Genomic DNA, 27,270 nt, shown 5'->3' on the forward strand with positions numbered 1-27,270 from the left:
TTCCGGCGCGGTGACCTGGGAGCGCTGGCCTCGGCGGCACCGGGAGCCGGAAGGGTGTTCGTTGCCGACCGGTAACCGGGCGGCGGGTGGGAGTGGCCCGTTGGGGCGCTGCTGACCCTCGGCAGGGAAGGGCGGCCTTCGTCTTGCGACCCGGGCCGGAGACTGGCTGCACTTCAGCCCGATCCACGGTGGAGCCCTTCTCGCTACCTTTCCCTGGGCTTCACCTGCTCCCCGGGATCCTGTGATTAGGGCCCTGGGGGTGGGAGTCGGGAGACGTGGGTTTCATTCTAGCCTGCGCCATTGGTTGGCTCTCTGACCGTGGTAGGATACGTCCTTTCGTGGGCTTCAGCTGCCTTATTTAGCAGATAGAGATCGTATCACAGTGATTGTGAGCTCCTTAATGGCAGGAACTGACTTTTATTTGTGTTAGACACTGTCGCCTGTCCCGGGTACAGAACAAGAACTGTGTAGGTACTCTGGGCCTACTTAAGTTGTTTTGGCTCACAAAACTTTGAAAATCTGCCAAGAACTATTGATCTCCACCTCCCACCCAGCTCTTTAGTCCCTCCTACTCCACCCCGCCCCCCACCCTACCAAAAGCTCAGATAAAGGAAATTTGGCTTACTGGTTTAAATAGTTCACAGGTCTCTCTTGATGCCCATCCAAGCATCCCAGAGCCTGTCCTGTCCTAGGCATTCAAATATTTGTAGTCACTAGATAGTAGGTGCTCAGTTAATCATTTTTTAATGCATGAATCACTATCCATTTCAAGGAGGAAGATAGATATCCTTAATTAGCAAGTTTTAATCATGGGCCTGGCAGTATGCTATTCCCACTGAAGTCTTACAACAACTCTAAGAGAGAGGCATTATTCAGTTCCCATTTAGCAGATGGGGAAGTTGAGGCAATGGAGAATAAACTTGTTTTAGGTCATTCAGCCTCTGAATGGTGAGGGCAAGAATTCAGACCCAGGTCTGAAATTCCAAAGCCCCATGTTCTTAACTGCTAGCTGAAAAAGGACTAGATGTAGAAATATTTTTGAATGTGTTCTAGCAACTTCTGTTTTGGGATTAACTGTTGTAGTTATGCGATGGCTATCATCAAGATAGGTGATCCCAAACCAAACATTGCATGCTGTGGAAATACTCCTGTCTGTCTCCTTTTCTTCCACACTATCTGTATTGCTTGTTTAATAATATTTTATATCCTCCACTTTGTACCCATGTCATTCAGTCCTTTTATCTTTGGTGAATACTGATTCAGTTGTGTTGCGTTGTTCTGCCAGACCTCCAAAGCAGATGTTTTTAGTTATAGTTGAAATAAGAGGTGATAATGTTTAGGCATTATTTCTTTTTCTTTTCTGTACTACTTTTAAAGGGACTATATTCAGGACCTTGGAAGCACTGCCAATATGTCTGATGTTCAAGAAGCCACTAACCAGCTCCTGGATGTGAACCTTCATGAGAACCAGAGGTCTATACAAGTGACAGAAAGTGGCCTCAGAAGTGAGTCTGAACATCTCCAAGTCACTATTGGAGCCACTGTGCCTACTGGTTTTGAGCAAACAGCTGCAGATGAAGTGAGAGAGAAATTGGGGTCACCGTGCAAAATCAGCAAAGACCGGGGCAAGATATATTTTGACATTTCAGTGGAAAGTCTGGCTCAGGTTTGAATGAAGCAATGTTTAAAATAGTTTTCTAAATATATCATTTTATGGTTACTTTCTAGTTTACAGACCTCTCTGGAATCCTTATTGCTTTTCTTTGCTCTGCCCCAAATCAGGTAATTTTAAAGTATTACTGCATTTTCCATTGGGTACTGATTTGTAACTGTGACTACTAGGTTTGCTATATTTTTTAGAAGTGATCCTAGTATTTCCTGAGGATGAATTCACCAGAAAGGATCCTGTGAGACTTATGAAGAAATTCTTAGTATCTGCTACGCCTCTTAGAATTTATTTACTTCAGCATCTAGCTGAAGTTTAGACTTCAGTGGTGAAGCGTAAAGGGAGAGATTTTTCTTTTTATCTGTGTCAAATTTATTCTTGCTCAAAAGTAATTAGGAATCACTGAAGGTGAGAAGTGAAGGTCAGCAAACTGCCATCCCACTAAAGTAAAAGCTAAGCTGTATCTCATTACTACATAAGCAACATGAGGGCAGGGATTGTTGCCTGTTTTGGTTTTTTTTTTTCTTTTTTTTGGTCAATATTTCCCAAGCTTTTAGTATCTGGCATATAGTAGACACCCACTACATATCTGTGGGATGAATTGGCAAGCAAGTATTTTTCATCCAGTGTTTTAGATAATAACTCAGCAGCTTTGTAAAGATAGGCCCTACCATTATCCTCATTAATTAAGGATTAATTAATTTTATTCCTAAAATTGAGCTTAGGAGTAAGTAATTTGCACAGGGTTGCTTAGCTAATAATCGCAGAGCTGGAGCTCAAACCCTATACAGTACCCCAGAGAGCCATGAGGGCAGTATAAAGCCCCACTTCACTGTCTTCATCTCTCCCTTCCCCCCCAAACCCATGTTGCCCACATAACACTTCAAGCTTCTATCCTGCCATCTGTCTTTTTTCCTTTTCTGTAGAGGAACAGAAGCTGGGAAAAATTTTAAATACAAATTATAGGTATTAGCTGCTTTAAAATCTTTGTACCTGATTTTTATATTTAAATGCTGACAGTTTATGCGCTTCAAAAGCTTTTGCAGAAATTTGTTTCCAACATTTTTTTCCCTCCCCAGGTTCACTGTCTGAGATCAGTTGATAACTTATTTGTGGTTGTTCAGGAGTTTAAGGATTACCAGTTCAAAGAAACAAAGGTGAGCTATCCCAAACACAGTAGCTGATCTTCAGCCGTCTTCCCAAAGAGATTATTTCCACTTTTCACATTCTGTGTATCGTTTAGCATTACTGCTGCTTTTATAATATAGAATACTGGGAGACTTTTACAGTAAAATCCAGAGATTTATTGATAGTCCATCGCAAAAGTTGCTTTTAAAAATCATTATTGCAGGGGGTGGGGAATGGATGAAGGGAGTCAACAGGTACAGATTTCCAGTTATAAGTAAGTCCTGGGGCTATAATGTACAGTATGGTGACTGTAATTAATACTGTATTGCACATTTGCAAATTGCTAAGATAGTAGGTCTTAAAAGTTCTCGTCACAAGAAAAAAAATTTTAACGGTATGGTGACAGATGTTAACTAGACTTGTGGTGATCATTTTGCAATGTAAACAAATACTGAATCATTATGTGTACACCTGAGACTAAAATAATATATGTTAATTGTATTCCATTTTCTAAAAAGATGAAAGAATAACAGAACAAAGAAATAAATATCAATATTGAAAAACTTATAAGAAATAGAACAAATTGTTTGACTTTCTTAGAAAAGATGGACACCTTAGATGAGCTTTGCTGATGTGTATGGTTTCAAAATAGAATTGCTTCTAGGCTGTGAACCAGAGTAGGTGACAGTTTGTGTCATCTACAAATAACACTTTCTCTCACCATGCTCCTTTTGCCCTGCTTTCTTCTCTAGCTTGTTTTTTGAAATAAAGCCAAAGTAATATCTAAATACTCCTTCAGTTGTTAGGATAACAGCTTTATCCCCAACTTGTATTTAGCGTCTGATTCCTAAATATTGAGACGCTGCCTAAGCTGAACGCTGAAAATAGATCACAGTGAGTCTTTGGTATTTTTCCAGATTGCTTTTTGGTCTGGTTTCCAGAGTCAAATGCTTGAAAACTTTTTTCTTTCAGTTTTATTGCCTATATTAGAAATAGTCTTTTTTAAAGTTGTGATGTGCTGCCTAATTCTCTAATTTTTATTTATTGACCACAGGTTGATTTCAAAAACCAAACTGATATGAACCCCCAACCTAGAAAAAAACAGACCTAAAAGAATTGAGACTCAAAATAGATGATAATTTTATTAACTAACAATGTAACTTCTAACACTAGTTTTATAACCCTTCAGCCTTCTGATAGGCATTGCCAACCATATCATATCTATAAAACTAGTGAATAACAGGCAGGGTGCTGACAGTTTTTGCTCTTAAGTATTTCAAAATTGTGATAGTCAATTCTATACATGAATAAATGTTAACATATTTTTTAAACTATAAGTGTCCATCTTAAATTCTTGCCTCTAACCTACTAGGGTGTTATTAATATTTTCTTCAATTACTATGTTTTTGTCATCTTAGAATTTGTATTATTTTGAGTGTTTTTGAAGGTGAATTTGTTATTATGGAATGGTTCTATATATGAGCCAGGTATTCAGAGTTGCCTTGTAAGTAACTGCAAAAGATATTACTGGTGGAAGTCCCAGAAGAAGAGCAGCAGGGATTAAGGCAGATTTTCTTTCTTTTTTTTTTTCTTTTTTTAAAAAATAATTTCACCTTTTATTTATTTTTTAAAATTTGTTTATTTATTTTACTTTTGGCCGCATTGGGTCTTTGTTGTTGCACACGGGCTTTCTCTAGTTGCGGCGAGTGGGGGCTACTCTTCGTTGCGGTGCGCGGGCTTCTCATTGTGGTGGCTTTTCTTGTTGCGGAGCACGGGCTCTAGGCGCATGGGCTTCAGTAGTTGTGACACTCGGGCTCAGAAGTTGTGGCACATGGGCTTAGTTGCTCCACGGCATGTGGGATCTGCCCAGACCAGGGCATGAACCTGTGTCCCCTGAATTGGCAGGTGGATTCTTAACTGCTGCGCCACCAGGGAAGCCCTAAGGTAGATTTTCAGATCTCTGCAAGGGCAACTTCTCTTGTGTATAACCATGAGAAATTGTTAAGCCCTCCACTTTGTGGACTTAATTTGGAACATGCCCCCAATAAAACCTTGTTTTTAAACATTCGCTTCTAGTTTTCATTCTGTTGACCATCAGTTTTTCTTTGTTGCATTATACTTTCTCATGGCTTATAAAAGCCTGTTAGTTTAAGCATTCTAATGGGTTCTCTTATTTTTTCAATAGCTTTTTTTTTTTTTTAGCGGTACGCGGGCCTCTCACTGCTGTGGCCTGTCCCGTTGCGGAGCACAGGCTCCGGACGCGCAGGCTCAGTGGCCATGGCTCACGGGCCCAGCCGCTCCACAGCACGTGGGATCTTCCCAGACCGGGGCACAAACCCGTGTCCCCTGCATCGGCAGGCGGACTCTCAACCACTGCGCCACCAGGGAAGCCCGGGTTCTCTTATTTTTAAATATTCAGATGATACCATGAATTTTATTAGCCTTTTTATTAACTGATTAAAAAAAAGGCTAACATCTGTGATTAAAATTTTTTTAAGCTAGTTTATACATGTTCTTAGAGCAAAACTGTAAAGACTGAAGAGATATACAGTGAAAAGTATTCCCGTTTTCATACCACGTGTTTCCCTCCTTGGAGGCAACAACTATTACCAATTTCTGAGATATCCTTCTAGAGATATTTTATGAATATGTGTATTTTATTTACATATTTACACAAATGGAAGTATGACATACATACTGTCCTGTGCTGTGCTTTTTCTCATTTATCTTGGAGATCATGGCAATATCATTGTTGGATTTGACTGTATCACAATTTAATCGGTCCCATTTTAGGACATTAGGATTTTTCACAGTCTTGCTATTACAGTAGTGCAATGAACATCCTATATACACCCTTGTACATATTCAGTCTGAGGGTCATTTTTCTGTTTAATAAGTTTATCCCATTGATGTTTATTGACATGACAGAAATGTTTGGTCTTGGTTCTGTCACATTTATGCTACACACCTTCTGCTTTCTTTTTCTTTCTTTTTAAAAATTTATGTTATGTGTTTTCTTTGCTTTTTCCCCGTGCACGTGTTTTAAAATATTTGGAAGGCTTGTATTTGCTCTCTAGCTGTTACCTTTATAAATACAACCTAATCTACTGTTTACACAGTATTTTTGAATCCCTACTAAGAGCAGTGATGAAATTGGCATATTTCCCACATCTCTCTTCCTTCCCTTTCACCTTCCAGTTTTATAATTTTTGTATTTGTATTTGTATTTTGTATTTTTGTATTTGTATTTTGTATTTTTGTATTTGTATAAAGGCATGTTGAACCACATGCCTTTAAATCCTTTAAATATACTTTTTTAAAAATCATCTTTATTTATTTATTTATTTATTTTAAAGATTGGATGAAACCCGAAAAGCTTTAATGCTGCATGAAAAGTCACTGAGATTATATTCTGGAAGCACCAAACTGCCTGTGTTTTGCACTTTCTCTGCTAAGCGTTAATTTCTAACCTTTGACCTTGGGGAATGAGAGAAGAGGATATCAGTGTGCTTAAATTACTTCCCATCTTCTGTTCCCTTTCCCCTCTAAGGACAGGCCACTTTGTAACATTTACATTCTGTTTTGCAGTCATAATCCCTGTATTTGTTTTCATTTTAGTCCTATAGTTAAATTGATTATAGGCATACTACCTGTCCTTTTGTTACAGTTTTTATCTCTTGACTGGCATGAGTTCACAAATGTTTGTCTTTCACCTTTCTATTTGATTAATAATTTGGGTTTAAAATTTGGAGTCACGCTTTCCTTCCTTACGAATATCATAGACAATGTTTGTTCTCTTCTAGCATGAAATGTTGCCATGGAGAATTCTGAAGTCATCCTGTTATTTTTCCTCCGTATTTGTTGCTTTCTTGTTATTTTTGCTTGATGCCCAGATGATTTTTTTTTTCAATTTTGAAGTTCACCAGGGTACATCTCCTTGTTGCTAATTCCAGTTAAGACATGTCAGTCTGTAGAGAAATTCACTTCCATTTATGTTTCTTGAAAGTTTTCTTGAATTATTTTTTTAGTATGTTTTCTTTATTTTAAATCCCTCCATCAGGGATAAACCAGTTATACATACAGCAGGATCTCTTTGACTGTCTTTGATGTTTTATCATGTTCTCTCTAATCCATTTTAAAATTTTTGCTCATTTTTATTGTATTTGCTTTACTTTTCTTCACATCCCTTACTGTGTTTTCAGCGGTGGCTTTTATATGTGGTGCTTTCAATATGGGCTTCACTTTTGCAGTGGTTTGTTTTTTTATTCCACTTTTCTTTGAACTCTACAAGATCCTGTTTCATCTCCTTCTGGCAGCTCCCCTCATCTTTTTCCTGCTTTTATATCTGTGCTTTGAGCTCTTATTTTGCAATTGAGCTCTTATTTTGCAAAAGTATCTCCTTATTACATTTTTTGATGTCATGTCAACATATTTGATCATGGTTTTCAGCTGCTCTGTGGCAGTGTCTTTCTGGTCACTGGTTTTTGTCCGCTGTTTTTCTGTCCCTTTTCTCCTTTTTTCCGTTCATATAAGTCTGGTGCTGATAACTTTTGATAATTGCTCATCTTTGAATGAGGTAGTCCCTCTTGGGCCTACTCTTTATAGGAGGTTCAGGAACTGTTCCAAGCTAGCAAGAAATCCCTCTGGTTCACTGTGAAGTTCCTTTTGACAAAAGGTTGTGGTGAATGAGTTCTCTTCCTTTTTTTTTAAATAGCTTTATTGAGGTGTAATTTCCATACCACTTAATGAGTTCTTTTAACCATTACTTCTCCCTAGCTGGAAGCATTCAGCAGCTTTAGGGTTATTCACAATGTAGAGTATATCTCCCCATCTCTACTCTGTTTCCAGCAAATAGAGCATGTCTGTGAGATTCCTTGTTCAGCCTCCATTTCTCTCCTCTGCTGCTTCTGGGTACAAACGAGATCCAGGGACGCTCCCTCTCAGTGCATGTACTTCTTCCCTGCTGTTCCAGAGAAGAGTTTATTTCCTACTGCTCTGCAGACTGCTCTCCCCTTTGAGATCTGTAGTCATTCTCCCTCTGTTGTCTTTCTGCACCTCTGCTTTACCTTCACTGAGCCTGGGAATTCTTATGTTATAATTCTTATGTTCTGTTTCTAGGTTACAGATATCATGTAGATTCTATTAGGATAGAGTTGGTATTTCTGTTGTTCTTTTCTTTTAGAGTGGTTTCTGAAGAAAGAAAGGGGCTGTACCAGTGTTATCCCACCATGTTAAACCTACAAGTCCTATAGATGCCCTTTATATGGAAATTATTTGTACATAAAATTGAATTTGCCCAACCTGAAATTACCATTAGTTCATCAGGTTTCAAGTAGTATTACAGCCTTCACTCACTTCCAATTCAAGTCTCAGCTCCATCAGTCAGCACTGATTTCTTTCTACTTTGATCTTCAGTAACATATACTGTCTGTGCCAGTGCTCTGCACCAGAACTTCTGATGGAAATGTTGTATGTTTATGCTGTCCAGCATGATAGCCATGTGAAGTGTAGCTAATATGACTGAGAAACTGAATTTTTAATTTTAAATCATTTAAAATATTTCAGTAGCTGTATGTGACTAGTGGCTGCTGAATTGGACAGCACGGCTCTGTACCACCCATTTTAACATTTTACCACATATCCATTAGCTGTTTACTGAGCACCTTTTTTACACCAGACACTGCTCTAGATGTGTGGTTTATAGCAATGGTCAAGACAGCCAAGGTCTTTCCACCCTGTGCTTACCTTCTGGGAGGAGCCTAAACCTAATAACTTTAGATAATGTTAAGTTCTCTAAAGAAAATAAAATGAGAAAAGAATGACTTGAGAGGATTACTTTAAGTAGAGCAGGTCTCTCAAAGGATGTGCCTTTTAAATTGCTGTTAAATAATGAGAAGAGAACCAGCAATGCAGAGAGGTCATATGAAGCATATACCTTCCAAGCAGAGGTACGAAGCTAGGGAGAGAATGATCCTGAAGTGATGTAAGAGACACAGGCAAGAGTCGGGTTATTTGGGCTTTTTAAGGAAGTTAAATTTTGGGGGGTGTAATGGGAGGCTGTTGAGGGGCTTTAAGCATGATCAGATTTACTTTTCTAAAAGATGACTATAGATACTATTTAGAAATTGGATAGATCCATTTTTAACTGCTTACGGTTTGGGTTTTTTCTTTTCAAAAATAGTTAATATGTATACACAGCACAAAATTCAAAAGGAAGTCAGTGAGAGGTAAGCTGCCCTCCCTCCCCTGTCTTTCATCTCCTCATTTCCCCTCGCTGGAGGTAACCACTGTTAATAGTTCCTTATTTGCTTACATTTTAATCTTGAATCCCAGCCTCTGATCTACCATTCTGTCTTGTATTATTCTGTAGTAGCCTTAATTTGTGTAAATCTTAATTTTCAGTGAGACTTTAATTTCCTCAATTGCAGACATTATATTATTTACTCTTTTGTCCTGTACTCCTGCCACCCCCAACATAACAATTAACGTAGTCTGTAGGCAAAGTAGGGGTTTATTTGTTCAATTAAAGTGGTGAGAAATGAATGAAATGAATGGATTTCATTCTCTCTTTTATAGGAAGAAGTTCTAAAGGATTTTGAGGACTTGGCTGGGAAGCTTCCATGGTCAGACCCTTTAAAAATATGGAAGATTAACACATGTTTCAAGAAAAAAAAAACAAAGCACAAAAAGATCAATCAGAATTCAAGTAAACAGAAGATTGAAAGTGGACGAGGAGACAAAACAGATGAGAGAGAGGTCAAAAAAGAGTTCACTAACAATGTCTTAGATTCACAGATCTTAGACTATTATGAAAATGCAGCCATCAAAGAAGAGATATCAACATTAGTAGGTGATGATTTGACATCTTGCAAAGATGAGACTGAGGAAAGCTCAAAAGAAGAAACTGATCCTGAAGTGCTGAAGTTTAGAGTCACATGCAACAGGGCAGGAGAGAAACATTGCTTTTCCTCAAATGAGGCGGCAAGAGATTTTGGGGGTGCTGTTCAAGATTATTTTAAGTGGAAGGCTGACATGACCAACTTTGATGTGGAGGTAAGTGCAGGCTCTTACTGTGATGATTCAAGAAGGCTCTCATAAATGTGTAGAATTTTCAAGACTAACCCAATCTTATGGACAATCAAACTGAGGCCACAAAGCTAATAGGGTATCGGTTTTTTTTTAACATCTTTATTGGAGTATAATTGCTTTACAATGGTGTGTTAGTTTCTGCTTTATAACAAAATGAATCAGTTATACATATACATATATCCCCATATCTCTTCCCTCTTGCGTCTTCCTCCCTCCCACCCTTCCTACCCCACCCCTCTAGGTGGTCACAAAGCACCGAGCTGATCTCCCTGTGCTATGTGGCGGTTTCCCACTAGCTATCTATTTTACATTTGGTACTGTATGTATGTCCATGCCACTCTCTCACTTTGTCCCAGCTTACCCTTCCCCCTCCCCATATCCTCAAGTCCATTCTCTAGTAGGTCTGCGTCTTTATTCCCATCTTGCCCCTAGGTTCTTCATGACCATTTTTTTTCTTAGATTCCATATATATGTGTTAGCATACAGTATTTGTTTTTCTCTTTCTGACTTACTTCACTCTGTATGATAGACTCTAGGTCCATCCACCTCACTACAAATAACTCAATTTCGTTTCTTTTTTATGGCTGAGTAATATTCCATTGTATGTATGTGCCACATCTTCTTTATCCATTCATCTGTCAGTGGACACTTAGGTTGCTTCCATGTCCTGGCTATTGTAAATAGAGCTGCAGTGAACATTGTGGTACATGACTCTTTTTGAATTATGGTTTTCTCAGGGTATATGCCCAGTAGTGGGATTGCTGGGTCATATGGTAGTTCTATTTGTAGTTTTTTAAGCAACCTCCATACTGTTCTCCATAGTGGCTGTATCAATTTACATTCCCACCAACAGTGCAAGAGGGTTCCCTTTTCTCCACACCCTCTCCAGCATTTATTGTTTGTAGATTTTTTGATGATGGCCATTCTGACCGGTGTGAGATGATATCTCATTGTAGTTTTTGATTTGCATTTCTCTAATGATTAATGATGTTGAGCATTCTTTCATGTGTTTGTTGGCAATCTGTATATCTTTGGAGTAATGTCTACACGACGACTCAAAACCTATGGGATGCAGCAAAAGCAGTTCTAAGAGGGAAGTTTATAGCAATACGATCCTACCTTAAGAAACAAGAAACATCTCAAATAAACAACCTAACCTTACATCTAAAGCAATTAGAGAAAGAAGTACAAAAAAAACCCCAAAGTTAGCAGAAGGAAATAAATCATAAAGATCAGATCAGAAATAAATGAAAAAGAAGTGAAGGAAACTATAGCAGAGATCAATAAAACTAAAAGCTGGTTCTTTGAGAAGATGAACAAAATTGAGAAACCATTAGCCAGACTCATCAAGAAAAAAAGAAGACTCAAATCAATAGAATTAGAAATGAAAAAGGAGAAGTAACAACTGACACTGCAGAGATACAAAGCATCATGAGAGATTACTACAAGCAACGATATGCCAATAAAATGGACAATGTGGAAGAAATGGACAAATTCTTAGAAATGCACAACCTTCCGAGACTGAACCAGGAAGAAATAGAAAATATGAACAGACCAATCACAAGCACTGAAATTGAAACTGTGATTAAAAATCTTCCAACAAACAAAAGCCCAGGACCAGATGGCTTCACAGGCGACTTCTATCAAACGTTTAGAGAAGAGCTAACACCTATCCTTCTCAAACTCTTCCAAAATATAGCAGAGGAAGGAACACTCCCAAACTCATTCTGTGAGGCCACCATCACCCTGATACCAGAACCAAAGATGTCACAAAGGAAGAAAACTGTAGGGTATCATTAAGAAGAGCATGGGCTATTGAGACAGAGCTAGATCCAACTTTTGACTCCCTAACTGTGTAACTTTGGACAAGTTATTCTCTCTGAGCCTCTCTTTCAAATGGAGCCAATAATAGTTTATACCTGTGTGTCCTGAAGGTTAAATGAGATTATACATTTTAAGTATCTGGTGTGATACCTGGTCTATACTACATGCTTAATAGATGGGAGCTATTAAGACTTGAATTTTCTAATTTCTAATCTAGTGCTTTTTACAACATTATGTGGACTTTCAGATTATAAAATTCAAAAGAATTAAAACAACTATTTTGTTTTGTGTGTCTTGGTTTCAGACTTTGCTTCTGAAGTGGAATACATTTTTAAAACAAACCTCGACCTTCTAAAATCAGGACATCATTGCTAATACTCATGCTAGAGCCAGCTGTCCTTTTTCTTAAATTCTGCTAGATTCCCAAATCCAGATACCTCTTTTTAGCATGCTTACCCTCCTTGGTCTCAATCTTCTGCTATAAGGGTGATTCACATGTGAGCCATACTAACAAGTCTTTCCATCTCTGACAGCTTAAAAGGCCCCTAGCAGCTGACGTTTTCACCAAGGAGTCATTTACTGTTGCTTTTGGGACACTTGAATCTGGGGCAAGTTGCCTGTTCTCTCTGTAACTTTTTTTTTTGCACATCAAATCAGAAGAACAAGTCCCCATTCTTTTTTTTCTTGTAACAGCTGTTATGAGAATGAATAGGCTAACTAGAACAGTGATGTCCAGAAGTTAGCATGGGAGCTCAGAGTACAGATTCTGGAGCCACACTACATGGATTTAAATCCCAGTTTACGAGCTGCATAACTTTGGGCAAGTAAACTGACCTCTTTGTACCTTAATTTCCTTATCTATAAAAGGAGGATAATAATACCTAGCTCAGAGGGTGTGGCTATGAAATGAGGTAACAAATATAAAGTGTGTAGAACAGTAGTTTGCATATAGCTAGGTAAGTGTTAGCTGCTGCTGTTAAGATCATGATGAGGAAATTTTAGGTGGAAGATTGCAGAACATATTTTATTTCAACTTTTATTTTTGTTTGAATAGTATATATTTAACTGTGTGTTAGAAAAACTATAACTTAAGACCAAAAAGAAACATTCTTTCACAGACATTACTTGAGTCAAGTTTTAAAAAGTACTAAAAAAATAATAGGTTTTAAAGCAAATGTGGCCCATCGTTAACAGTTGGTTAATCTAAATGAAGAGCATACTTAAGAGTTCGTTGTGCCAGTGTTCTGGTAAGCATTTCTGGATGTTTGGAATTTTTTCCAAAAAAGTTAAAAATTTTTAAAATGCATATTAAAAACCTGGAAACCTTCAAAATGTGTTTCTCATAAAAATTCGGGGGGAATCTGGTTATAGCTAACTTGTGAATACGGTGAATTAAAAGGAGAATAAAATAGATTTAAAAAATTTTAAATACAATATTCTTAAATGATTTCATTTATATGAAGCTCAAAAAAAGACAAAATAGTTTATCATGGTAGTGGTCAGATTAATGATAATTTGTGGTGGGTATTGACAGAGGGCAAGAAAAACTATAGATATGTTTATATGATGGTTACACAGCATTTATATGTAAAAATTACTGCGCTGCACACTTAAGATTTGTGCATTTTACTGTATGCAAAGTATACCTCAGTAATAAAGTAACAAAAATTAATAAAGCCTCAAATTTTAAAATCTTGGTGATAAGTACAGTTCGAATAACCCTAAAACTATTTTATTCTTATTTTATAGGTTCTTTTGAATATCCATGATAATGAAATTGTTGTGGGCATTGCATTGACAGAAGAGAGTCTCCACCGAAGAAATATCACACATTTTGGACCCACAACTCTTAGATCTACTCTTGCCTATGGGATGCTCAGGTAAGAGAATGGGTTTGCCATGTAGATGAACGTGACAACTTGGTTTGAATTTTCCCTTCAAAATGTAATTTTTTGTGAGGTACTGTGTTAGAATCTAGTAGTTAAGGAACAGGATAAAAAGCTAAAGCTCTCTTTCTTTGTATCCAATGTTGATTCCTTGAGATCCTGAAAATATCACTTAATTACTATCTCAATTTTCTTGATTTTAAAATGAGAACAGTAGTTTTCATCTGCCTCTTGAACGTGGTTATCACGTTTCTGTTTAGAAAGGATATACTGCGTGTTGGGAAATAGAACAAATTTTGCTTTGTTTCATTTCTATGCAGTGAAGCAGATGAAAGCAGAGATTGTTTTAATGTGTATAATGTATAAGTGAACACAGAGAGCTTTTACTTATATTTTAAAATTTTATACTCACATGGAAAATTTTCCACTTTTCCAAGAGCAAGATATAACTTTCTTTCTCCTTTGCCCTTTTCCCTTTGATTGGGTGTTTCTTTCCACCACTAGGACGAGTTGTTTTCTCTAGGTTTCTGTTTGCCAGACTGCAAAATGGGTTTGATATTAGACTTAAAGGATTATTAGTGAGGAGTAAATTGCAAAAACAGATGAAAAATACCTGTTACATACGGTGCCTGGCATAACCTGGTAGTTAATTGTATTTCCTACTCCTCCAATCTTTGCTTCCTCTTTTACCCTGCTCATCCATGGAGTCCTAGTTCAATACAATTGGAACCTGTCAATTCAATGACCACAATAGAAAACTGCACCCGTTTGATTAAGGAAGAGCTCCTAGTCTTCATTCATTTAACAAACATTTATTATCTACTGCCAGGCATTATGGTGGGAGCCAGGGATATGGAGAGTTATTTTGGGTGTAACTGTTAGAAACCTAAGTAAGCTAGATTAAGATTAAAAAAAAGTGATGATTGTGTGGGAGGGGGAATTACTGGCAAGATACTGAGAAGTCTTGGGAAATCCACAGAAAAACTAAAAGCCATATCTTAAGAAGGGTAGGAACCAGGTCTTAGAAAACCACCAGAAACCTAGACAGTCACTTTTATCTACCCTGGGAGCCTACGGGTTCTTGTTTTGCTCATCTGTGCAAATGGCTGCCCGCCATCTAAATTTATGTATTTCCAGTTTTAAATAACCAGCCAGCCCCATACTGCCTAGGTCTTCTAGCTCTTTGTTCCCACGTCTTAGAAGAGAGAATCTGGTTGACATAGTTTCAGTCATGTGTTCACCCAGACGCAGCAGCAGTGGCTAGGAGTACGGGGTTGCTTACTACCAAGACGGTTGCCAAGGATTCTGTTGCCGTGTGTTGAGGGGCAGGAATGGAGAAGTAGAGCTGGACAGGTATTACAATAAGAATCCAGAGTTAGTCCCCAGGAATCTCAGTTTTGTAAGGGAGAACCATAATATAATGTGGAAAGAATAGCAGGACAAAAGGAGGAAAGAGAAACCTTGTCGCCTGTCTGAGGAGGGGATGCTTCATAGAAGAGATAACATTTAAGCCACTAACAGTAATTCCTCTAATCCTGACTCTGTCACCTACTAGCTTTGTGTCCATGGACAGGTTTGCATCAGCTTATCTGTAAATGAGAATAATAATAGTAACCTATCTCACAAGATGGTTAAAAGGACTAAAAGAGATAATGCATGCAAAGAGCTTAAATCCATGCCTGGCAAATACTAAGTGCTCAAAGTAAAGCAGTTATTTTATAGCAATGTTATAATCTTTCAAATTGAATTAATTAGGAAAGGAATACTGAATGAATAATTTCCAGTAAACTTATATTGATACATGTTCTACTTCACACATTTGAGTTGTTTTAAATGTAACAACACAGGTCTATATACAAAATAACATGTGTTTTCTAAAAGCATATATTAACAGATCTAGAAGCTATTTCCATTTGGAAGTGAAATGGGATTTTGGATGGTAATCAAAGGGGACTTTTAGTTATATGTAATGTTTTTGTTTTTGTAAGTGCTAGGATGTAGAGTCAACATGTAATTACAAATTGATTTTAAAAATAAATATCAATTGTTTCTTCATGCTAGCATAACAGGCCTTTGATCTTACAGCTTTAGGAATAGTCGTGGAAGTCTTGTCTGTTCACATAGGCTGTTTTCTTCTCTAGGCTCTGTGCTCCTCAGCCTACTGATATAATAGTTGATCCGATGTGTGGAACAGGGGCAATATCAATTGAGGTAATAACTTTTCTTTAGCTTTTATTTATTTATTTATTTACTATTTTTTAAATTTTATTTTTGTCTGCTTTGGGTCTTTGTTGCGGTGCATGGGTTTTCTCTAGTTGCAGCCAGTGGGGGCTATTCTTTGTTGCGGTGTGCGGGCTTCTTATCGCGGTGGCTTCCCTTGTTGCGGAGCATGGGCTCTAGGTACGTGGGCTTCAGTAGTTGTGGCACGTGGGCTCAGTAGTTGTGGTTTGCGGGCTCTAGAGCACAGACTCAGTAGTTGTGGTGCACAGCCTTAGGTGCTCCGTGGCATGTGGGATCTTCCCAGGCCAGGGCTCGAACCTGGGTCCCCTGCATTGGCAGGCATATTCTTAACTACCGCGCCACCAGGGGAACCCTTCTTTAGCTTTTAGATAAGGAAGTGATACATCCAGAATGTTCTAGAACTCATGGGTAAATTAGACATAATGAAATCACCAAGGTTAGGTCCATGGACCCAAGAGTTTTGAGTGAATTACACTAGTAAAGCTGGAACTTTTGTGATAAGGATGTAGCCACTTATTACAAATAGCCAAGGACTAGATTTAGGTTATAAGTCATGTTTAGTCACTGGATTACAGAGGAGGCTGAGAATTACAAACTGGTGAGTCCCATTTCTGTAACAGACAAACGTAGACTTGAACAGAAAAGATAATTGAAGGCACAAGCTTGAACTGGAGGAGGGCATTTCATCTCTATAAAGTGAGACTATGCTTCTTCATCCTCCTAGGTTCTTGTAAGATGGGGAAGCCTGTGACCATTAGTTAGGTTTGTTAGGAAGTCTAGCAAGGTTACAAAGTTTTCAGAAAATACCATGACATTGAGAGGACTCAAAAACTGCCTAAAGCAAAGCAAGAAATAGAAAGGCATTTTCTAATTGGAGAACATTTAACAGGAGAGTCTCCTTGAATCCGTATTAATGAATCAATATTACCTAAACTTTTATAATAAATAATTTGGAAGAGGGTGCCAGTAAAATTGCTTAAATTTGTAAAAAATTTAAATGAAATTTAAATTTAGGGCTTCCCTGGTGGCGCAGTGGTTGAGAGTCCACCTGCCAATGCAGGGGACACGGGTTCGTGCCCCGGTCCGGGAGGATCCCACATGCCGTGGAGTGGCTGGGCCCGTGAGCCATGGCCGCGGGGCCTGCGCATCCGGAACCTGTGCTCCGCTACGGGAGAGGTCACGGCAGTGAGAGGCCCGCGTACCGCAAAAAAAAAAAAAAAAAAATTAAATTTAAATTAAATTAAATTTGTAAAAAATTACAAATTTAAATTTGTAAAGAATTGCTTTATGTATAGTATATGTAAAGCCAATGGGAATAAACTGCAGGGAGATACTACAGATTCTGTGACTGAGCAGAAACTGGACAGATGAGCAAGTCCAAAACAACCCACAAAGGGAAAAATAATCCAGACTGCAATTAGAAAATGACATTGGCTACCTGGGAATTTGAATCCCAGAAGGAAATCATAGTAGTCTAGATGACTGCTGTTTTCTGCTAGTGTCAGCTAGAGAAATTTACTCTGGCTAAAGAGCCACACAGAGAAAACTCAGTTGTTGTCACAAAGAATTCTGGGAACAAAGCAGAGTGTGCTTCTCTAGCATTAAACCATGATGTGTCTATGGTCTGGAATAGCAGTGAAGGTTACTACATGTCAAGAAATATACAACAGAGCTAGAGAGAGACCGGAAGAGCTCCCAGCCCCACCAAAAAATAAAAAATAAATAAAAAGAAAATGTTTGAGGCATTTCCATGTAGGGGTAGGCATGAGGATGTCAATATGGAAAAACCTAAGTTGGTATATGATCAAAATGAATGAAATTATGAAAGGAATTGAAAGGGTATATAAACAGTTTGTTCACCAAAGTATAAAGTATTTGATTTATAATACTGCCTTTAAAACTTGGAAGTACTATAAAACCCGAAAATCTAAATAGGTTTAGAAGAAAAAATGAATACTCGGCAATCAGAATCACCAGAGAGGCTTTCATCAAACTCTACATCATCCTCCCTACATCAGCCTTCTCCATTACCCTCAAGGGTCTGGGCAAAAGAAAAAGCTTAGAAGCCCTGTGTCCATAGATATGGGGGTATTACTGTTTACCATGGAAGAGGTGTTTGTTACTCATCCCTAAACCAAGGGCAGAACTGTCTCTGCTTTCATGTCAGAAACCTTCTGTTAATCTGCATAGAACATTGTTCAGGCCTAGGGTAGTATGTCACCCCATTGCACAAATAATATGGAAAGCTCGGTATTTCTGTTCTGCTGACATGTTTTTGATTTAAAATTACAAAATCCTGGCTTTCCCTGGTGGCGCAGTAGTTAAGAATCCGCCTGCCAATGCAGGGGACATGCGTTTGAGCCCTGGTCCGGGAAGATCCCACATGCCACGGAGCAACTAAACCCGTGCACCACAGCTACTGAGCCTGCACTCCAGAGCCCGCAAGCCACAACTACTGAGGCTGAGCGCCACAACTACTGAAGCCCGCACACCTAGAGCCCATGCTCCACAACAAGAGAAGCTACCGCAATGAGGAGCCTGCACTCGCAGCAACTAGAGAAAGCCCGTGTGCAGCAACGAAGACCCAACACAGCCAAATATAAATTTATTTTTTTTAAAAAAAGTGACAAAATCCTTTCAAGAATATGGTGGTTATCATTCAAAAGCCTATATAATAGAGATTACACTTTATTTAAATTCTCAAATATTCCAGGTTATCGGATTATATAAAAATTCCATAATCACAAAAGGATATAGATTAGTCAGTTTGATTTGGTTAAACTATGTTTGTATTTAAAGTCTGTAATACCTACTGTGTGGCAGACACTGCTGGGTGAGGGACTGAGTGACACACCAGACCTATCCTTAAGGAGTTCCCAGACGTTTTGAGCCACAGACAGGTATAGAAATAATTAAAAAGAGAGCAAGTGCAGGGGCAGATACATGTACAGAGTGCTTTTGGAGGGGCAAATGAGAGACAGCTTGGAGAGTTGTGCTTGATGTCACAGAGGGCATGACATTTGAGCTGGGCCTTGAGAGATGAGTAAGAGTTCAGCAAACAGAACAGGAGGGCATTTCAAGCAAGGGGAATAGCAAACTTGACAGCATGCAGTATTTTGCTACTTTAGAAAAGCATTGGATTATTGGATTGGATTGGATTGTCTTGTTTATTGACAAGTGATTGAAATGATTTTACCTTTAATCATTTTTCGGTTTTTTTTTTTTTTTTTTTGCAGTTGGCTACTTCTGTTTTCATATATACTCTTGTCTTTTAGGGGGCTACAGAATGGTCTAACTGTTATCACATTGCTGGTGATAATAATCCATTGGCTGTGAATAGAGCAGCAAATAACATCTCATCTTTATTGACCAAGAGCCAAGTGAAAGAAGGGTAAAATTTTAATTTAAAAGATTTTGTAGCATCTCTTAGACTTAGATAATCAGTTTTCTTTCTTTCTTTTTTTAAAATTAATTATTTATTTCTTTTTGGCTGCGTGGGGTCTTCGTTGCTGCACACAGGCTTTCTCTAGTTGCGGCAGACGGGCTATTCTTCATTGCGGTGCACGGGCTTCTCATTGCAGTGGCTTCTCTTGTTGCAGAGCACGGGCTCTAGGCTCCTGGGCTTCAGTAGCTGTGGCACACAGGCTCAGTAGTTGTGGCTTGCAGGCTCTAGAGCACAGGCTCAGTAGTTGTGGTGCACAGGTTTAGTTGCTCCGCAGCATGTGGGATCTTCCTGGACCAGGATCAAACTTGTGTCCCCTGCATTGGCAGGCGAATTCTTAACCACTGCACCACCAGGGAAGTCCAACAATCACTTTTCTTATTGGCTTTATGAACTAATACACCCAGTGCATTGTGACAGTATTATAGCCAAATGAATATATTGAAACTCCATTTAAATTTTAAAAGTTGATTGAAACTAATTTGTATTTTAAAAATATTTTTAACTATAATTTCCCCCACCCTAATGCAACTATTTTTATTTCTGTCTTCCTTTTTCTTTCCTTATTCAGATATCTTTTTTCCCATGTAGTGGAAGAACTGCACAGATTCATTTTAATTTCATAAGTTTTCCATTAGTGCATGCAGGCATCCAGCTGGGGGTTTAACAGAGGCACAAGACTCCTGCTAACTGACTAGTGGTCTTTTCTCTGGAAATGTTTTAGTATTGAATAAGTGATGTAGTTTGGAGAAGGCACCCGGTGAAGGGGGTGAGAGAAGGGGCCCTAGCTGTCCTCGAAGAGGACCGAAGTGGCAGCGGTGCACTCTCATATCTGAAACTTAATTGAACACCAACAAGGAACTCAATCCTATGCTACATGCTATAAGGATTAGAGAAATACCGGGGGGGAAAATAATCTAATGTTCAAATATTTGCATATCCCACACGTATTAGCTTTCATGTCCTCTTGTTAGTATGTTTCAGGACCATTTTTGATGATTGTAGTCTTACTAGACCACATGGGCCCCAGGACCTAATTCATTCATAACTCAGACTGACACATAGACACGCTTTGTAATCATTTTCTCAATTCAAAATTTCTAGGTTCTTGTAAAACAAGTACATATTAAAATATTAATATTTTCTAATGCAATTAAACAGTTGAATACATTAAAAAATTTTCAAACGCTTATGTTTTTATTCAATGTTTTTTAATGACTGCATAATATTCCATTGTACAGAAATATTACAGTTTATTTAGCCTTTCCTCTGTTATTTGGCACTTAAATCTCAGAGTTGGAAAAGACCTGAAAGCTGTCCCTACAGTCCCTAAATGTCCTGTAGGAGATCCTGACCAGTGATCTTCCAGCCTGTATAAACACCTCTTATGACTCTGAAGGCTGTTGATTCCAGCTTAGCACAGCTTTGAGTGCTAGTCATATCTTTTAGGGAACTTGAATCTCTCCCTGTACCTTGTACAGATCTGGGTTTTTTCTTCCACTTGAGTCCATAAAGAAAAATCTTATCTCTGCGTCCCAGTGATGATTAACATCAGATATTTGAAGGGCTACCAACCCTCCTCTCCCTCTATCCCAGCTCTCCACATCCTCTCTCCTCCAAGCAAAATATTCCAAGGTCCTTCAACCATATACCTTTGATATATGTGCATTGAAAGTCTGTTAGCCTCTGGGAAATTTCCCATCCTGAGATGTATGTTGCTATAGTACCTTAAGCCCTAGCCCATGGCTACAAATTGGATTTGACGACACACCATCTGTGCCAGCCTTTCACCATTCTTTCAAAGTCTCAGCTGTCTTTGGGAAGAATTGGTTGAAATAGCACTTGGTCTGCAGTTTCCTATGAGATGCCTCATCACAAAATTGTTTCTCTGGTCTCCTCTGCTTGGAGTCCTTCATTTTCTTACAAAGTGGCAGAAATATGTAGCGGTAAGCAGATTTGTTAGGTCTTACAGGTGCTTCATATCCAGGAGCACAGGAAGTCGTTATATCCCATGATTGACCTCACAGCTGCCTCCATGACCCTTAATGTGAGGTTTATATTTGTAAGTAGAAATCAGTTGTTCTTAAGAATATTTGTTCATTTTATGCAAATTTTCATATTTATTATTTATACATGGTATGCCTTAATATTATTTTATGTCTGTATATTGCTTATCCTCTTTTCTTTGCTAGTTTTTTTTTTCCCTTTTGATTAGATTGCCAGTGCTTTGTTTTGTTCTTTCATATACTATTTGTTCTATGGTTTTATGCTTGATGCTTTTTGTTTTTTATTCCTATTTCCTATTGAGGTCTTTTCATTTGTTATCTAAAATCTTAAGTTATATGCTGTAAATGTCTTCTTTTTTTTGTTTGTTTTTTTGTTTTTTTGCGGTACGCGGGCCTCTCACTGTTGTGGCCTTTCCCGTTGTGGAGCACAGGCTCCAGACGCGCAGGCTCAGCGGCCATGGCTCACGGGCCCAGCCGCTCCGCGGCATGTGGGATCCTCCCGGACCGGGGCATGAACCCGTGTCCCCTGCATCGGCAGGCGGACTCTCAACCACTGTGCCACCAGGGAAGCCCAATGTCTTCTTTTTAATAAAAGTTTTTACTAGAGCTGACTTTTATGCTAAGTACTCCTGTTGACCATATCCTATAGATTTTGATAAATCTGTTTTGGTTACTTTCTAAATGGTTGGTTATATACTTGATTCTCTGTGTTCTAATTGTTTAGGACAGTGCTTTTCAAACTTTAATGTTCAAATGAATCACCTGGGTAACGTGTTAACTACACACAGATTCTGATTCAGTAGGTTTAGGATGGGACCTGAGGGTCTGCATTTCCTGGCAAGCTTCCCAGTGATGTTGATGCTGCTGGTCTGTGGCCCAACTTTGAGGACCAATGGTTTAGATCATTTTTCATACATAAGTAGTTAAAAGCTTTTAGTTTATTTTTATATTATGTTTTATTGTGATTAATGAATTTTTATGGTATATTTTGTTTTATATTTGAGATTTTTTCCTGAGGCATAGTACATGACTAGGGTTTCTTTGAAACCTGATATTTTTAAGCAAATAATTTTTCTAGTTTCTGAATATTTTATATTTTTCATATCCTCTGCATCTTCACTTTTTGTCTGTTCAACCTGTACTATTCTATCTTACCTTGATTTTTAAAAAATATTTATTTTTTTAATTTATTTGGCTGCATCGGGTCTTAGTTGCAGTACACGGGGTCTTCATTGAGGCATGCGGGATATTTCATTGTGGCAAGCGGGCCTCTCTCTAATTGTGGTGTGTAGATTTTTCTCTCTCTAGCTGTGAGTTTGTGGTACGTGGGCTCTCTCGTTGAGGCACAGGAGCTCAGTAGTTGTGGCAACGTGGGCTTGGTTGCCTCGCAGCATGTGGGATCTTAGTTCCCCGACCAGGGATCAAAGCCACACATCCCCTGCATTGGAAGGCAGATTCTTTACCACCGGACCACCAGGGAAGTCCCAATCTTACATTGACTTTTAATATTTTTTGCCTTTTTTGTTTTGTTTTATTGTAGCTATTGGTGCTTGTGAGTGTAATACATATTTTTAATATCTGTATTTTTTCCTATTATGTAGTGATTACCTCTATTGCATTTTATTTTTATTAAACTCTTTATTAAATATCAATATTACAACATTTAATTTCTGCTCATAATCTTGATTTGCTTTTAATTTTTAGCCTGTGCATTATTATTGCCTGTTATAATTTTGTTTCTTAAACTAGTAGGTTTGCCTTAATGGGGAGGATTTAAATCATTTATATTATTATATTCATCCAGCCTTCTGTCATTATTTTTTTGATGTTAACTTTTTTGTTCTCTTGTTTTTTTATAGTATGATATGTTTTTTAATCTTAATACCAGTACCTCTATATTTCCTAATTTTACATATCTGTTTCTTTAGGTCTCCTGTTATTTCTGTGTAGACTTACCAAACTTTATCCTTCAGGTGTGTCACCTCATCAGCTTTTTTCTCTTTAGTGTTCTGGTTTTTTCCAGTGTGTTTCATCAACAATGTTTTTACATCATCAGTTAGGTAATTAACTGCCTCAACACTGTTTTCAGGTTGTGTACTACAGTTCTTTGTGTTAACGGTCTTTTCCCCTTAATCTGTCTTCTTAAATTGTAGATGAAACAGATATAGACAGCTTTGGAAAACCAATCTTAACTAATTTTTTAATTTACTTGTTTTTTACGGACTGTCATTATAAAAGTTTTAGCTTATGACCTATGCTTCCTGCCTACCTGCTACTTTAAAAATTTTTACTAAGTTGTTGATGTTGTCACTGATATTATTATTTTAGTTTTTGTATTTTATAGCAGTCTCTTCAGAAGAAAAGTCTTCTAAAATTTCATTCTTCAGGATATGTTGAAGCACCTTTTCTTTTGTCGCCACAGCAAACTGTCCTGGGGCTTGCCCATAGATACTATTCAGTGGGATATCTGCAACTTGCCACTAAGAACTGGCTCTGTGGACATTATTGTAACAGACATGCCATTTGGAAAAAGGTGGGACTTATAAAAAAATGAATTTTACTTTCATTTGTTATATTAGTACCCACTTGTCTTCTAAATCTGTTGTATTTTCCTTGAGCTTATTCTGTCAGAAATCTTCCGTTTCTTTTAGCAGACTTAACAGTTTTTCACTTAAGAATGTAACAATATGATAGATTCACCCATTTTGTTTCTTATGAGAACTCAGGAATGTACTACACTTTGATCCTGACCATCACAAGTTTATCCACTTTGTAGCCCGTTGTTGAATTACATCAATACTTCAGAGAAAGGTTGAGGAAAACTTGGTTATCAGGATATTTTTTAATCACTGGTTTCATTTACATAATGATTGCTTATACTCATTAAGGGGACAGCTTACATAACTATTAACATAACTATTATAGTTGTCAGATCTTTTCCGTAACCAGTTCATCCCATTCAGAATTCTAAACAACTTAACTAAATCTAACCATTTCATTGACATGTAATGACAAAGCTCTGGCTCTAGAAGGCAACTATTTTTCATACCTCAGGACTTTCTTATTGCAATGAAAATGAGTTTTTAGTAACTTCTCATTTCATATAGTCCTAGATACTTATTTTTTGCAAAAGTAAGTGACTCATTAGACCTTCTTTTATAGGATGGGCTCCAAGAAGAGAAACTGGAACCTTTATCCAGCTTGCCTACGGGAGATGAGCCGTGTCTGTAGGCCAGGGACAGGCCAAGCTATACTACTGACCCAGGACAAGAAATGCTTTATCAAGGTGCTGTACGTTAGCTTGAAAACTCAGCCAGCCCATGACAACTTTAGGACCTTTTTAAGTACACTTGGGGATATTTCAATAAGATTTGTTTTCTCCCAGTGTTTCTTACTAAGACCCCTGGTTGGTAGAGAAGCAGTTATCAGCTAATTACTTTTCTACTTTTTGTGTGTACACAGGCATTATCTGGAATGGGACACCTGTGGCGGAAGGTACATACCGTCTGGGTCAACATAGGGGGTCTTCATGCTGCAGTTTATCTTCTGAAACGTACACCTCAAACTTTTGTTCATCCTTCAGAACAAGATGGAGAAAGATCTCCTTGGTGATGCAAAGACTAAAGATGATTAGTAGCGCTGCCAGTGCTTCCTGACAGTGGACACGTCAGCATGAAGAACTTGCTTTGAGAGGAAAATAGTATTAATAAAAGTGAAGTTTGGTGTAAATCTCTTCACCCTAGATAGCAAAAGGTGTGAATAGAATGGAACAAGTCTTAAGAGAAAGCAGAGCTTTTCTTTGGAGCTGTTGTAGTTGGGCAATTAGTAGTTTTCTTAAAATGCTTTAAAGATGCTAAGCCTACTAAAATACTCTGGGATTTGGGTTTAGAACATTTTATTTTCAGGCTTTATAGCAGTTCCTGTTTTCCACTGTAGCAGGTGGAAAGCTACCCTGGCCTAAGGGAAAGGCAGAGAGCATAATCAGATCATGAGGTTACATTTCATTGCCTCTGCAGCTTTGTTATTTAGTCGCTCAGGTTCTTCACCTCAACTTTAAAAAATGAAGCATTACTACACTTTGTAAAATAGTGTTTGCCCCATGACAAGATGAAGTCTCACAAGACCTACAGAAAAGTTCACTATCTGCTTTAAAAATTACAATATGCATCTATTATTCAGATTAATAGAACTAAATAGACATTTCTATTTGTAAACAGCAGGGATTACACTGGTGGATGAAGTATGGGACCAACAAGCCATATTTAAATAAATTTTTCTTTCAGTACACAAAGGTGGTGATGCCTTTCAAAGTCAAGCATAAACCTATCAGAGTATTTTTGTTGGCTTCTCTAAAGGACTAGAGAACAAACATGTATCTTTGAATTAAAAACTTCGTGTAAGTTCTTTTATTTTCTCTCAGTCACTATTCATATTTAATTGCTTTTGCAGTAGCAGAAAGTCCTTCCCAAGACAGTGGAAAATGAAATAACCTAAACATCAAGTCCTTGTAAAAACAGTGCTTCTGTGCGACAGAGTTGGGGTTTTATGTGGCATTCTGTATTCAGTTTACTTTGGAGTTTCTGGCTGCATTCAGCTTAGATTTTCAGTGTCATGTCAGTAACATACTAACTTTTGATGTCTCATTTAGAGTAAAAGGACACAGTACTTCTTTCCTTTGAAAGAATAGAGTTCACATTAGCAGCAGAGCCAACAGTCCTTGTATGGTTTCTCTCTGATATACTTCACCCTTGAGAATGAATTGGAAGTAAGACATTTATAAGGGTCTTATATCCTAGACTGGAGTTTTTAAGGTCATCAGAATGCAGTTTCACTATTATGGGTTCAACATAGAACAAACAGCCTTTCACCTCTCACAAAAGAAACCATTTAAACCTCTAAGTGTTGGTCAGCAGTCCATAGGACTGGAAAAGTACAAGGACCATGTTTTCTCTACTGTTCATCAACTGCCTGACACATTACCTACCAGCATGGACGTTTAATATCTGTTGAACAGATGGGTATTTTTGCATATTGGCTGTTTTTAAGTGTATCAAATTTGTGCTCAATATATCATAGCTTTAGTCCTATTAAATACCATCATAAAAACATGAACAGATGTGATTTAAGATGATGTAAGTATGTAGTGAACATTGTAATAGTTTGCCATCTTCCTCTCTAGTATTGTTTTGTAATCTGGTGACAGGAACAGGAAACGCACTACATGAGGATTCAGAAAAGCTGAGATTGAATTATATATGACACTGCCACCTACTAGTTCTGTGACCTTGGTTTTCAACTTTTGAAACAGACCTGCACCATGGGGATGTAAAAAGATGGGGAAGGTAATCTCAGTAATCTGAAAACAGAATGACTTGAGTTATAGAGCAGACATTCAATGCATTTTAGAGGGGAAAAAAAACAACAGACATTGAGACAGATTTTATAAATTTAATGAAATTAAAGGAAGATGGTTATCTCCCAGAGACAATATACTACTTGGCTAGAGAGGGAAACATTTGTTTAAACATTTCTTTTAAAATGGTAATAAGACTTTCAGAAAATTTTAGATTCTGACATGTCAAATGTCAGACATGGCTCATGTTTCCACTGCAAGGACCAAAAGGTAAGCTGAAGACTGAAAAAAGGAAGTATTTTAAAAGGTCTGTAAAGTGCCTGAAGTATACTCATGCCCACAAGCGCACAAGCGCTTAATATTAATTACTGAGCTAGGCATAGGAAAAGTAGAACATCCTTATTCTAAGCATAGCCTTTTCCAAGTTCAGATGAGGTGTTATGTGGGAACATGATGAAAGTTTGAAACTTCTAGGACAAAAAAATCAAATTATTGTACCTTGGTTACATTTTTTTTTTTTAAGTTCAGGAGAAACACCATATATAGGTCTCTCCTGTGCCAAATTTTAAAAAGTGCACAATGTGAAAATATTTATCATTGTTTACAAGAAGCCTGCTCTGTCACCCTCATATTTT

At 37.9% G+C, this 27,270-nt stretch overlaps 1 protein-coding gene across 4 annotated transcripts; it reads left to right on the forward strand.

Annotated features, from left to right (window-relative positions):
* On the forward strand, positions 1 to 26,526 carry THUMPD3 (THUMP domain containing 3). 4 transcript variants are annotated; one of them, XM_029243484.1, is made up of 11 exons: positions 1 to 71; positions 1,378 to 1,666; positions 2,746 to 2,823; positions 9,371 to 9,847; positions 13,457 to 13,587; positions 15,735 to 15,804; positions 19,110 to 19,225; positions 23,705 to 23,815; positions 24,445 to 24,568; positions 24,745 to 24,777; positions 24,866 to 26,526. In XM_029243484.1, exons 2-11 carry the CDS (start codon positions 1,412 to 1,414, stop codon positions 24,914 to 24,916), a joined length of 1,446 nt encoding a protein of 481 aa, XP_029099317.1. In that variant the 5' UTR covers positions 1 to 71; positions 1,378 to 1,411; the 3' UTR covers positions 24,917 to 26,526. The 4 variants fall into 4 exon arrangements, with proteins under 4 accessions (XP_029099317.1, XP_029099314.1, XP_029099315.1 ...); XM_029243481.1 differs by having other exon boundaries at positions 24,745 to 26,523; XM_029243482.1 differs by having other exon boundaries at positions 64 to 188; positions 24,745 to 26,523.
* The last annotated feature ends 744 nt before the right edge of the window (positions 26,527 to 27,270 follow it).

The sequence above is a fragment of the Monodon monoceros genome, unplaced genomic scaffold (assembly GCF_005190385.1).
Source record: "Monodon monoceros isolate NGI ecotype Baffin Bay Population unplaced genomic scaffold, NGI_Narwhal_1 Super_Scaffold_3, whole genome shotgun sequence".
Lineage (NCBI taxonomy): Eukaryota > Metazoa > Chordata > Mammalia > Artiodactyla > Monodontidae > Monodon > Monodon monoceros.

What these genes read in the sequence shown, in the direction of transcription:
- THUMPD3 (XM_029243481.1), top strand. Translation starts at nt 1,412, where the DNA reads ATGTCTGATGTTCAAGAAGCCACTAACCAGCTCCTGGATGTGAACCTT. An exon ending in TGACCAACTTTGATGTGGAG is followed by an intron (nt 9,848 to 13,456) that starts GTAAGTGCAGGC and finishes CTTATTTTATAG; the next exon opens with GTTCTTTTGAATATCCATGA. An exon ending in GACATGCCATTTGGAAAAAG is followed by an intron (nt 23,816 to 24,444) that starts GTGGGACTTATA and finishes CTTCTTTTATAG; the next exon opens with GATGGGCTCCAAGAAGAGAA.